General features: G+C 40.9%; 1 protein-coding gene across 3 annotated transcripts in view; it reads right to left on the bottom strand.

Annotated features, from left to right (window-relative positions):
- ttll7 (tubulin tyrosine ligase-like family, member 7) overlaps positions 1-13,847 on the bottom strand; it is a 110,648-nt gene that overhangs the window by 53,866 nt on the left and 42,935 nt on the right. For all 3 annotated transcript variants that reach the window (XM_038272161.1, XM_038272160.1, XM_038272162.1), the window contains exon 10: positions 5,557-5,651. In XM_038272161.1, coding sequence (XP_038128089.1) covers positions 5,557-5,651 — 95 coding nt within the window. The remainder of the gene's footprint in view (positions 1-5,556; positions 5,652-13,847) is intronic.

The following is a 13,847-nucleotide window of genomic DNA, read 5'->3' as shown; positions in this document are numbered from 1 at the left end:
CTAGCTGTGGTCTAGATACGGCCGAGGCGGCGAGGAAGTGGAAAAAATGCAAGGGGCAAGTTTGTGCAACAACAGAGGGACATTAGGGGGGAAAAAGAGCGGGAGCCAGGTGGAAAAGGGGTCCCAGCACATCTCAGGCTCATTTAATTGGTCAAATGCCAAAAGAAGACGTACAGCCATGTAACAGTATCTATTCTGAATGCCTGGATATAGATCTATAGATGAATAAAACCCTGACACAGATATGTTAACCACAGTCAAAACAGTGACGTTTCATTCAGTTTTATGGTGAAGAATGAATAATGACTCATGAATGCACTAAACAGCAATGAGGCTGAAAGACCCGTTAGCTTAGCTGGCCCAAGGGGATCGGGTTCTGGTCTGGTCGGGTGCAACTGAAACAAAGAGAGGGTTAGCTCATGATGTAGCCTCTATAACTTGTTCAGCACGAGGTAGGGGGGGGGGGGGGGGTGATGGTGTTACTGTTTTGGTTCGGTGTAGTGAAGGCCTTCGGCTCAGTCCAGTTTTCTGCAGAACCAGTTTTCTGCAGAACCAGTTTTCTGCCCAGCCCATTCGTCCAACAGCAGCTCAAAAACATTTGGACCAATTTAATGCAATATTAAGAGGCAATTTTGCAAGGGGGTTAATTTTATAACTCACGGTAGCATGAGACGTCACCCTTTTACTACCGTGGTTAGCTTGTAGCCGCAGCCTCCAGCAGCACCTCCTCGATGCTGCTCCGTCTCAGGCTGTCATGGGTCTGGTGGCTTCTAACGGCTCCTTCAGCAAACAGAGATTGGGGGCCCCATTCAAGCTAGCAGAGCTGGATTAGCTCTTCTCTGTTTCTGCTTCAGCAGGCTTCAGGTAACACTGCGTCCAACTCCTTCTGAATCGCAGGAAAAGGGCAGTCTGACTCAGTCCAGCGAGTGCAAACTTCTCCGGAGGGATTTGGTTGCTACATAGCATAGCTTTCAGCTGGGAAGCGCTCAGACTAGCCTTTAGCGGCACAGAGCCCCCCGGCAAAATAGAAAGTAACAGGAAGTTACTTCTTTTAAAACCTCTGCCAGAGGGGTGTGTCTTCAGGGGGGAGTAGTTCCGGTTACATCAGGGGCATTTGATCCCAACGACACCTTCTTCTTCTTTTTGACTATTTGAGCCGAAAACAGTAAATTTCTCCACTGTGAGATCAATAAAGTCAATCAAACATCCATCAATCAATCAATCAATCAATCAGGAAAAAAAGCAATAAAATTAAGCATAAAAGCAAAAGACAACACATTTTAAGATTTTCCACAAAATGTGATGTGTCATTAGTAATTTAGGAACAAGTGGGCAGAATGAAAAGGTAGGCATGAGACAAAGTGTAAGTCTTGTAAAATATCTTACATAGAAAATAGTGCTGTTGGCTAATGAGATTGCTGTCAGTTGCTTTTGTAGCCTCTGTTGAAAAATATTGTTGGGGGTAGTTGTTGAAGCAAGCTGCACAATATACAAAGTTGTTCAGATGGAAAGCTTTGGTCACTGCCCTGGCAAAATCTAAGGCCCTGTCCAGATTAAGCTGATTGTGAGTGTATAGAACAAGCCCCTTTGTTGGTTAGGGCTCCCATTACGACAGCGCTGCCACAAAACTGATTGCATTTAAAACCAGTTCCAAGCGTGTTTGAAGGCGCCCCCAATGCATCTCTGTCATTATATCCCTACACACATAACTGGCAACACAGCAGAGTGATTATACATGTGAGCCAACACAGCCTCCGTCATCCTTTATGCTAATGCGCTGACACCAACCAACAACATCAGCAGAATTTTGTGTTTCGGTTCTCTTCTATAATCTATGTTTTAGAAGTTGATGATTTTGTGTCTTCATCCGACACAAATGCATTTTTTCTCTTTTCTAAGTTCTTTTTTTACATTCTACCCCTTTCTTCTTCTACCATTTTATCTTTATCACTAGCACCCCAACCACTGGCATAATATTAGCATTACAATGCTCATTACAGGTTGGTCAGCTTTGAGCTGTTTACAGTTAAGTTCTTTCTGAGCAGATGCCTAATTTGACTTCATGTGGATGTAGCCTATACAAGTTTAAAGAGAGAATTCTGAAAGTACTGAGGTGATTGTTTAAAATTAAAATTTCTAAATCTTCTCCAATTATTTTTAGATATCCAAGGGTTTGACATCATTGGAAATTTAGGCCTCCACTCTTTTTGTTCCTGCTTTATTAGTTTGTTGAGTATTTTAAGTCATTTTCGCCGACAAGGATATTAGACTCTCTACTAAAGACTCATAGAAGATATGCAGCAACACTCTGCAAGCACTGAAGGACCTTAGCTTTCTGAAGAAGTACAATCTGCTCTTTCCCTTCTTGTAGAGGTTACATCTCCAGTCAAGTATGTTGTCCAGGTGAACACCAATCTATGTATACTTCTCGACCACCTCCCCTTCATCTACCATGATGGTAATAGAATTCAGCTTGTTCCTGTTGCTTCTACATTGTTCTGTTCAAATTCAGGATCAAATGGTTGTTTCCAAACCATTTCACAAAGTGGTTAATAAGTTCCCTGCACTAAGCTTTTTTTCCATCTTTGATGTATGCAATAATACAGAGTCATCAGAGTGTTTCTGCACATGACAATACTGTCTTGTACTAGAAGTCAGAGGTGTACAGAGTAAAAATGATTGGTAAGAGTACCCTGTGGTGCTCCTGTGCTGCTAACTACTTGATTAGACAGTTGACACAAACTTTGGGCTGTTTTTCAGGTAGCATTTGATCCAGGCCATCATTGATGCTTCCACCTTAATCTTTTGGGGTTTCTAATAAAGTAAGTAAGGCCGAAGTTTGTTAAATGCACAGGAGAAATCAAAGAACATGATCTCGACTCTGAAACACTCTGAATTGACAGTGGGTTTGTTGAAGCAGGTGTATTATGGTATGTTCAACTCCCAGTCTATGGTGATAAGCAAATTGCTTGTTTGCTTGCTCAGGTGAAACAAAAAGGACTATCTCCAAGACCTTCATGATTTGGTATGTCAAGGAGAACAGGTCTATAATCTTTGGAGTCTGTTGGCTGATTTTTCTTTGGTTCTGGAACAAGTCCGGAGGTTTTTCCACATCACTAGACAGTCTCTTGGGTCAGGCCAAGATTGAAGAGTTGCTGTAGAATCCCACAGAGCTGCTCTGCACAAGCCATGGGGACTCTGGGGCTGACACAGAACCTAGTGAATTATTATGATTCAGTCTCTTTAGTTAGCTCTTAACTTGACTCCTTGAGACAGACAGGTGAAAGGCAGAGGGAGTAGCACCATCTTCAGACGGAATGGAAGATATCCATTTGACTGTAGACAGGAGAGAAGAGTGCCAAGTTTGTTCCTGAACTGAACCTATTGGAGAAAGTATTCAGTCCATTGGCCCTGCCCAGACTTCCAACTTTCTGATTATCCTTCTGCTTGAAGCACATGATCTTCATCCGTCCTGCTGGGGCTTGTTTTCCAGCTTTTTCCTGTATTCCTCATTGCTTTCTTTTTCCTCCTTTCTTTCTATCTTGTCCTAAAGTTGCTTCTGTATATTCCTCAATAATTTCCTGTCTCTGTTCCTCAAGGCTCTTTTTTTCTTGTTAAGCTGTTCCTCCAGATACCTTGTGATCCATGTCCATTATTTGGCAAGTATCTCACTTTTCTGGTGGGGATGGTGTTTAAAAAGAAGTTTCTGTAGTTAGTCACACACTCAGTCTTTGCATTGATGTCCTCTTGATGTGGCTCACACAGTGCATCCCAGGCTGTAGCCTCAACAGATATCGGCTTAAAAACCCCAATGTCGGTATTGGCCCTTAAAATCCCATATCAGCTCTAGGACATCTGAGATACTTCTCAGCCATACCACAGCTGAATATGAGGTGTGGGCAAACTTTCAGTTCAATATCAGAGATTGTTATATGACAACAAGAAGGGTCTCATTGACCTTATTTTATCCAAGTCAGTTAGACTAGTTATATGTGGAATGGATGTCCTAACTTTTGTCCCAGCAATAAAATGCTAACTTATTATCTTTTGTTTACTGAGAAGGAGAATGTTAGTTTTATTGTTTATCTGAATATAAACCATTTTCTTATTCAGAGAGAAAATAGGTTAGACCTTTGAGTACTTCTTGATAAGAAATCAAATATTGAATTGGGGTCCAAATGTTTACATCTCATTGTATGTATCACCAAGACAATGCACACACTTATTCACAACTATAGTTTATGTGTTCAAAAGCTATCCTATCAAAACTAACCTCCTGTTACTCTTCACATTCTTACAGTGTGACATAGTGACATCTAAAGAGAAGACAAAGGCACTAAATCTGAGGGGGAGACGACTCAAACTGTTGGGATCCTCAGGCTTGCCCACCAGAGGGCGCCGAGGATCCTCTTCTGCCTTTTGTTGTTTTCTCTTAGGGCTGGAGTTACTGTTGGGATCTGGAGATTACCCTCTGCCTCCAGCAGAGTGCGCCGTGGGTCTCCTAGGGCTGGAGTCTTCCAGCACACCTGTTATGCATCTACTCATCAGGAGACCTCCCCTTTATAAGCTCCTGCCAGACCTTGCTTCCATGCCGCAGTGTTGATCTTAGTTTGGTTAGCAACCTGAGCCTCTGTTACTGAAAGAATCTTAGCTTGTCTCTAGTGAGAGATCTGATTCTATCTCTCCTTTGTTTGTGCCTCACAGGAAACCTGTCGCTAGTCTGGAGCTCTGGGTGAGCTGCCTCACTGGAAACCTGTCTCTGGCCTGAAGCTCTGGGAGAGCTGCCTCACAGGAAACCAGTCTCTAGCCTGAAGCTCTGGGTGAGCTTAACCTGCTAATCAGCCCTGGTGAGCCAACCTGAAGATTCCTATGTGGAATTAGCCTGAAGATTCCTATGTGGAGTTTACCTGAAGATGCCTAAGTGGAGTCAACCTGAAGATTTCCTATGTGGATATCCCCTGCTCTTCTCTGTGAAGAGCTGGAAGCTCAGATCAAGGTCAGCCATGCTAAGTTAAAGCTAGACGCTTTAGCTCCTTCTGAACTCTGCTAATCAACAGTCTCTGGCCCCAGTCAAGACTTCAGTGATCCAGCCCAAACCAGTTTCAGAACCTGTTCATATTTTGTGTTTCAGAACTTTGAATAAACCTTTGAACTTTTTCCCTGCCTCCTCCGTGAGTGTTCTGCATATGGGCTTGCCTCTTTGACCCATCATGACACAAACAAGTTGAGTTATCTATTATGTAAGATCATTTCTTAAGATTTTTTTTAAGATTATGAGGTAAAAAAGGCTAAAAAACAAGATAAATTATCTAAAAAGTGTATAGTTTTTTTATCTTGATGAAAAAAAGAACAAAACATTTGCTAATATCACAATAGTCTTAAAATCAGATGTCTGATACAGTCTGAACTCCAACATATGTCAAAGAAAGGATTGATTGAGCTCTTTAAACATTTAAGACCCCTATAAAACAGCCTTTACCCAAGCTTTAAAGGTCCCTTGATACAATGTTTTGCATATCTGCATGCATATCAATATACTGCACCAGAAAGCAATACCTGATGTTCAGTAGTTTGAGAGCATTGAGCAACACCCCTTTCTTCACATCGTAATCGATCTTCTGATCAGTCCCAAAGCTTGGAGCTCGATTGATCTATCAAACAAAGCAGAAAACAGACATTTAAAAATTTCATTCTGTCATGTTCTGCAGAATGAGATTGCATGCAATTATAGGAGCAGATTGTGGGCTTGTTTGGAGAGAAAAAAAAAACAAGCAAAGGAAAGAGGAATGAAGCAAGCATGCAGACAGAGATCGAGGATTTTTTCTTTTTTTTTCTCTTTCCTTTTGAGAGACACTTTAAAGCTGGTTTGGCCTTTTCCTGCATAAATCTTGTCTGGGAATGAAGTGTGTAAACATGTGCCTGAAGTAGAATCTGCTTGTGTGTTAGCACACAACAGTTTGTATACGTGACCCGGAACTTTAAAGCCTAAATATGTTTAAGGCAGACTCTATAACACAGCCACCACTAACATTTATGTCAGCAACAAAGAATTACTCAGCTTGGCTCTATTATTTACACTCAAAAGCAATCAGCGAGATTCATCCGATCAAGGAAGGAGTAAGCCACATGGGATTGTAGGTACAAAAGCTGGCATCATCCACAAAATAATTCCAAGAACAGCTTACCTTTCTCAACAGAACAATTCCAAGCATCAGCATGAAGTATTCAAATATCAGTTATTATACTTGACACAACAAATCAATTCTTTTTCTCTTTGTAATTTTCCTTTATGTCTTCCTCCCATGGTGAGAAATCGCTTATGTGAGACAACAAAAGGAGCAACAAAGAAAGAACTGGCAACTGCAATTGGAACAGTGTCTTCCTATGAGGTGACTTCAAATGACAATGCAACAGATGCCCATCGAAAGGCTGGCGAACGTTGATAAACCATGATTGTTCTGATAAGTCAGGTCTCTGTCTGGCTTCATCTGTAAACGCAAGAACCCCCCTTTTGTGTTTTGCTTTGCCTCAAAACAATAATTTGGGTTGGTAGGCAGTTATTATTATGATTTTAATGGCCCTAACAGATGATTTGCTTTGGGGAGGGGGGTTGTAAGCATGTGTCAGAATTGTTAATGGATATCTTTATGCCAAAAAAGACCCATAAAGGTGTATGCAGGAGCTTTTACCCACTGGGACTTAGATACCCGTATAGAACAGATGGTATATCTAGATGGCATATCATCCAGCTGCTGTAACCCAAACCAATAAAACATAGAGTTGGTCTGGTTTTAACCGTTTTCTGTCTGCCTCTTTATTATGTCACCAACCTTAATAAAGGTATAACAATTTATTATCTCCTTATCATTAGTATTGGTTTTAATTTATACAGACAAATGTTTAATTTACCTCTAACTCATAGATCTGTAAGTCCATCATAAGTGTTACCATTCCGGTATTTCTAGCAAATAAATATTTTTGTTAAAAGCAAGTTTTTATCAACTCTACTTAATCTTATGAAAAGCATTTTGCATAAGACAGAAATCACGACAAACAAAGAATAATCATCTCTTATTACCACAACAATAAGGCTTATATTGTTCATCAAGATTCATTCATTGTATATAATTACATTAGGTATGGTGAATAAAAAACAGATTTGTGGGAGACATTATATCACTCCTTTCTAGATGTTTTCACTTAAATCGTTTGAATTATTTTTTAATTTCTTCTAACTAACAGGCTGCATTATGATACTATGAAAAATGATTTGCCCCCTTTAAGGTTTGAGCTTTTGTCTTTTTTGTCGTTCTTACTTGTTTCATTGTCGAACAAATGTTATTGTTAGACAAACATAGCCTGAAAAGAAGGAAAAATACATTTAAAAAGAATAAGAGGCAAATTGCACGGGTATTTAAAACCCAGAACTGCAATCAATAACCTTCATGTCTTTTTAATTTCTTAATACGCTAATGTGCTTGTTTGTTTTTGATCATTGCCTGGTGCCTAACTTTAATAGCCTCAGGTCATTATCTGATGACCAGTCATTCTCCTTCAGTATTTCCGGCTAGACAGCACTATTCAAAGTTTCATCAATATGGCAAGACATCAAAGACCTGAGGAAGCAAAGTATTCTTAGACAAAATAGACCAACATCACCATGCTTGATTGTCTGTAGGATATTTTTTCTCATGAAATGTTGTGCTGCCTTAGGCTGGTTAATGAGAGACACAAGACTCAAAAAGGTGTCCATTGAATATTTGTTCAAAAGTGTTGGTGATCATCCAAAAAGTTTTAATTGCCGATGTAACTCCTTTGCAGTTATGTTTCCTCCCTCTAGCGTTGCCATAAAACATATTTGGTTTCTCCTCACAGCAGGGCTGGGAACAAAGTTTAAGGATAATATTTAGATCACAACCAGACTCTCAGGAACCGAGGGAGCAGGGGTGTTTAGTTTACTGCCAACTGTAGGCCAAAATAAAGAGGTAAAGATTAAAAGACTGTACATTAGGTTTACAAGAAAACTGTAAAATAAGGAGACATTACTAAGGGACCTGTTCACTTCCTGTTTGGATTAACTGAGTGTGCAACTGAGTGCGCAGCTGTTCAGAGGATCTCCATCTGAAGGTAAGTTATTTTCTCTGTGATATCTCTGTATCTAAGTAACTCTAACTGACTACTTTAAAACATAGCACCTTCTGCTGCACTTTTCTACTGAGCACTTGTCAGTTTCACACGGTTTTATTTCTGATAGCAAGAAGTAGCTAGCCTAGGCTAGCGCTAGCTTAGCATTGCTATGGCTTCTCTCTCTCCCTCCCTTGACTCTTTTCCAACTCTTCCTTCTTCCTCTCCTCTCTCCTGCTCTCTGTGTCAGATGTTCAGTTATTCCTCTGCCTCCTTTAGTGATAATGGGATGTGTAATAAGTGTAGTATTTTTGTAGCTTTGGAGGCGAGGGTGTCAGAGTTAGAATCCAGGCTTCAGGCTGTTGAAGTAGGCCCCCCACGTAGCTGTCCTCCAAAAGTGCCTGAGCAGCCAGGCGATTGGGTAACTGTACGCAGAAAGCGTAGTCGTGGATCTCTGCCCACTGGTCACCACCAACCCGTTCACGTTTCTAACCGGTTTTCCCCACTCAGTGACACACCCACTGAGAAGCCCACTCTGGTGATTGGCAGCTCCATAGTCAGAAACGTGGCATTAGAGACACCAGGGACCATAGTCAAATGTTTGCCGGGGGCCAGAACGGGCGACATCAAATCCTACCTGAAACTACTGGCTAAGGATAAGGTTAAATACAGTAAGATTGTTATTCACGCTGGTGGTAATGACACCCGGTTACGCCGATCGGAGGTCACTAAAATTAGTGTTGCTTCGGTGTGTAAGTTTGCCAAAAAAATGTCGGACTCCGTAATTTTCTCTGGTCCCCTCCCTGATCTGACCAGTGATGACATGTTTAGCCGCATGTCGTCATTCAATCGCTGGTTGTCTAGGTGGTGCCCTGAAAACAACGTGGGCTACATTAATAATTGGCAATCCTTTTGGGGAAAGCCTGGTCTGATTCGGAGAGACGGCATCCATCCCACTTTGGATGGTGCAGCTCTTCTTTCTAGGAATCTGGCCACATTTATTAGTCCTCCAAAACCCTGACCACCCAGGGTGCAGACCAGGAAGCAGAGTTGTAGTTTAACACACATCTCTGCAGCTTCTCTACTGTTACCCACTCTTTACTCCATCCAGACAGTGTCTTGCCCACGACCAAAATCTAATAAATTAGCAAAGATTCCCAAAGGAGTAAATCATGATAATCTAATTAAAATCAAAATAACTCCAATTGGGGAAAAAGTTAAAACAATTAAATGCGGTCTGTTTAACATAAGATCGCTTTCCTCTAAAAGTCTACTAGTTAATGACTTGATTTGTGATAATCACATTGACTTGTTTTGCCTTACAGAAACCTGGCTGCAGCAAGAGGATTATGTGAGCATAAATGAGGCAACTCCTTCAAGCTATTTAAATTTTCACATCCCCAGAAGTTCTGGGCGAGGAGGAGGAGTAGCAACAATCTTCGAGTCTGACTTACTGATTACTCCCAAAACAATTAATTCCTACAACTCTTTTGAACATTTAACCCTTAATTTCCCTGATCCAAATTTCAAGGCAAGAAAACCTCTTCTTTTTGTAACTTTGTATCGTCCACCAGGTCCTTACTCTGAATTTTTAGATGAGTTTTCAGAGTTCCTTTCTGATTTGGTATTAAATACTGACAGGGTCATCATAGTGGGAGATTTTAACATCCATGCTGACATTGAAGGCGATAGCTTAAGAGCAGCCTTTAATGCTATCTTAGACACTATTGGCTTTGTTCAAAATGTGAATAGTCCCACGCATTCTCATCTTCATACTTTGGATCTTGTGCTGACATACGGCATAGAATGTGAAGAAATAACAGTATTTCCTCACAACCCTGTCCTCTCTGACCACTTTCTAATAACCTTCAGGATTACTTTAACAGAGTTCTCCTCCCCCAAAAGAAGGTTCAATTTTAGTAGATCTTTATCAGATAGTGCAGTTATAAATTTTAAAGAATCTGCTTCACTTTCTCTCTGCTCTGTGTCACTGAGCAGTGCTGCAGAGTGCAAAAGCTTAGCTTATTCCCCTTCACAGGTTGATGATTTTGTTGAGGGGGTTGCTAGTTCTCTGCGTATTGCCTTAGACAACGCAGCTCCTTTGAAAATGAAAACCGTTAAAAATAGAAAGCTTGCTCCTTGGTTTAATGCAGAGCTGCGTACTTTGAAGCAAAATGCTAGGAAACTGGAGAGAAAATATCGCTCCACAGGCCTGCGAGAGTCCTTCCTAGTCTGGAAAAATGGTTTACTGCTGTATAAGAGGACCCTTTGTAAAGCAAGAGCAGCATACTTCTCCTCATTAATAGAGGAGAATAAGAATAATCCTAGATTTCTTTTTAATACAGTTGCCAAACTCACCCAGAGCCATAGCTCTGTTGAACCGTCCATTCCACCTGCTCTTAGCAGCAATGATTTTATGGGATTCTTTATAAATAAGATTGATCTTATTAAAAATAAGATCATAAGCACTCCTCTATCCGCGATTATACCTGAGGTAGTCATGGAATCTGAACCGGGTTTAGACTGCTTTGATCCAGTTGAACTCTCTGAATTAGCAAAATTATTGTCTTCATCTAAGCCTTCAACTTGTATGTTAGATCCAGTTCCAACCAGGTTATTTAAGGAGGTATTCCCTTTGATCTCCTCCTCTATTTTAGATGTGATTAATCTATCTCTGTTACAGGGATATGTACCTAAAGCTTTTAAGATTGCTGTAATTAAACCTCTGCTTAAGAAACCGTCTCTTGACCCAGATGACTTGGTCAATTATAGACCTATATCCAATCTTCCTTTCTTATCCAAAATTCTTGAGAAAGTAGTTGCCAAACAAGTTTGCGATCACTTCCACCATAATGAACTTTTTGAAGAGTTTCAGTCTGGCTTTAGAGCTCATCATAGCACTGAAACAGCTCTGGTGAAAGTCACTAATGATATTCTCATGGCCTCAGATAATGGACTTGTATCTGTGCTCGTCCTGTTGGATCTTAGTGCTGCATTTGATACAGTTGACCATAATATTCTTTTAGAAAGACTTGAATATTTTGTTGGAATTAAAGGAACAGCACTAGACTAGTTTAAATCTTATCTATCTGATCGAATTCAGTTCGTTCATGTTAATGATAGATCTTCAACACGCTCAAAGGTTACCTGTGGAGTGCCACAGGGATCAGTGCTAGGACCAATTCTCTTTACTTTATACATGCTCCCAATTGGTAGAATTATTAGACAGCATGGGATTAATTTCCACTGTTATGCTGATGATACCCAGCTATATCTGTCTATAAATCCAGATGAAGCTAACCCATTACATAGATTACAGGCATGTCTTGAAGACATAAAAACCTGGATGACTCTTAATTTTCTGCTTCTGAATGCAGACAAAACAGAAGTTATAGTCTTTGGACCAGAGTCTCTGAAAAAGAAACTGATTAGCCAGTCACTTCATTTGGATGGGATTAAACTGATTTCAGATAATAAAGTAAAAAATCTTGGTGTTATTTTTGATCAGGACCTGTCATTTAAATCCCATATCAAAGAGGTTTCTAGAATTTCCTTCTTTCATCTGAGGAACATTGCAAAAATTAGAAATATCCTGTCCAGGGGTGATGCTGAGAAACTAGTCCATGCATTTGTTACTTCAAGGCTGGACTATTGTAATTCTTTACTATCAGGAAGTCCACAAACTGTAGTTAAAAGCCTTCAGCTGATCCAAAATGCTGCAGCCAGAGTTCTAATGAAAATGAAAAAGAGAGATCATATCTCTCCTATCCTGGCTTCTCTTCATTGGCTTCCTGCTAAATCAAGAATAGAATTTAAAATCCTCCTTCTCACATATAAAGCCTTAAATGGCCAAGCTCCATCTTATATCAGAGATCTGATTGTTCCTTATGTTCCTAACAGAGCACTTCGCTCTCAATCTGCAGGTTTACTAGTGGTTCCTAGAATTTCTAAAAGTAGAATGGGAGGCAGATCTTTTAGTTATCAGGCTCCTCTCCTGTGGAACCAACTACCAGTTTTAGTCCGTGAGGCAGACACCCTGTCTACTTTTAAGGCTAGGCTTAAAACTTTCATTTTTGATAAAGCTTATAGTTAGGGTGGCTCAGGTTATCCTGAGCTATCTCTATAGTTATGCTGCTATAGGCTTAGACTTTTGGAGGACATAGGGACCCCCATTTCATCATTCTGCTTCATTCTCTCTCTGTTCTCCTATTCTGCAGAATCTGTTAGTTCAATCTCTAACCTTCTGCTCTCTCTGCTTTTCCTCAGAGTAGCTTTGCCTCGTCTGTTCCTGTTTGGCTGTGACGTCATCCTGGAAAAAAACATCAGCTGTGCTGCTTCTATCAACACCCTTGTTAATAGATGTTGGAGATCGGCCTGTTTTCCAGTGTGGTCCTGTTTCTCTGACCGTGACTGAGTGGATGTGCTCTCTTCGTCCTCTGGCATGGGAGCTGCCTTGGAGCTCGTCTGCCTGGCTGTGTGTTTCCTGGACGGGGCCGCCTTTTACAGCTGCTTTTTGTATCTCTGCTTCTGTCTCCTTGAACCCCAGTCGGCCTCGGCAGATGGCCGCTCACACTGAGCCTGGTTCTGCTGGAGGTTTCTTCCTGTTAAAAGGGAGTTTTTCCTCTCCACTGTCGCTACAAGCATGCTTAGTGTGGGGGATTGTATTTGAGTCAATGAGTCAATGCAATCAACTGGTTTTCCTTAGATAGAAAACTTTGTATCAATTTGACTGTATGATCTGGTTGAACTGTAAAGTGCCTTGAGATGACATGTGTTGTGAATTTGGCGCTATATAAATAAACTGAATTGAATTGAATTAAGCCTCATGTGGATATAAGCAAAATGTTAAAAGTATTTACAAAAGATAGGGATATAGAGTAGGTATGTAGGGGAATAGACGCTTAGTTTTCTGAGAATTCTTTTAAATAGAATCTGTTCTCTGGTATCACAGCCACAGGTGAGGCACTAAATTCCCAACACTATGAACAGGGCCTGTATGGAGGAGGCTTTGTGAAGCTATGTGTGCACTGACGTGTGTTTTTGTGTGAACAACAACCATTTATCAGAAGGTGGGTGATGAATGCTTTCCAGTGCAAAGAGGGAAAAGGGAACAGAGACACTATACAACTCTTTCACTCAATGGAAATAAAGTATACAATGCATCCCTCTGTGTGTTGAGGACGGAGCTCCACTTCGACCTACCGTACCTCACCTCTGCTACATAAGAAAAATAAGGAAGAGGTCTGTTTTCATTTAGAGTTCTCCACAGCTTGACAGCCACAATGAAAAGAGTGCTGCTTTCGAGTGCCGCAGCCAATAGGTAACAGGCGTACTGGCAGTGATCCTGGTGACGGTTGTCTCGTTACTTGTCTTCATTTCTTGGTTTGATTTGTGGTGTCAAGCTGTCATGGAATAAAACTGGCACAGCAGTGTTTGCTATCTCTTTTTGCTCTTCTTCGTGTCTTTTTATTTTTTTCTGTGTCTCTCTCTTCTGCTTCCTGGCTACTGCGCTCTGCCTCTTCTCACACTCAGTTTCAATTCACACTCTATTTTTTGCTGTCTTTGACAGGGCTTTCCGACTGGCCGCCGCTTAGCCTCCACTCTCCATTTACTAGCCCTGATTCTCTGGTTGTTACCTCTCCTCATTCCTCTCCCCATATTTCTGCGCTTTCCTTTTCCTCCCTGGCAGAGAGAGTTGGGACCAGTCTGTTCCTAATGAACCC

Source organism: Cyprinodon tularosa, unplaced genomic scaffold, assembly GCF_016077235.1.
Source record: "Cyprinodon tularosa strain WSP-4 unplaced genomic scaffold, ASM1607723v1 ctg82, whole genome shotgun sequence".
NCBI classification, from domain to species: domain Eukaryota; kingdom Metazoa; phylum Chordata; class Actinopteri; order Cyprinodontiformes; family Cyprinodontidae; genus Cyprinodon; species Cyprinodon tularosa.
This window is presented reverse-complemented; position numbering and strand designations above follow the sequence as displayed.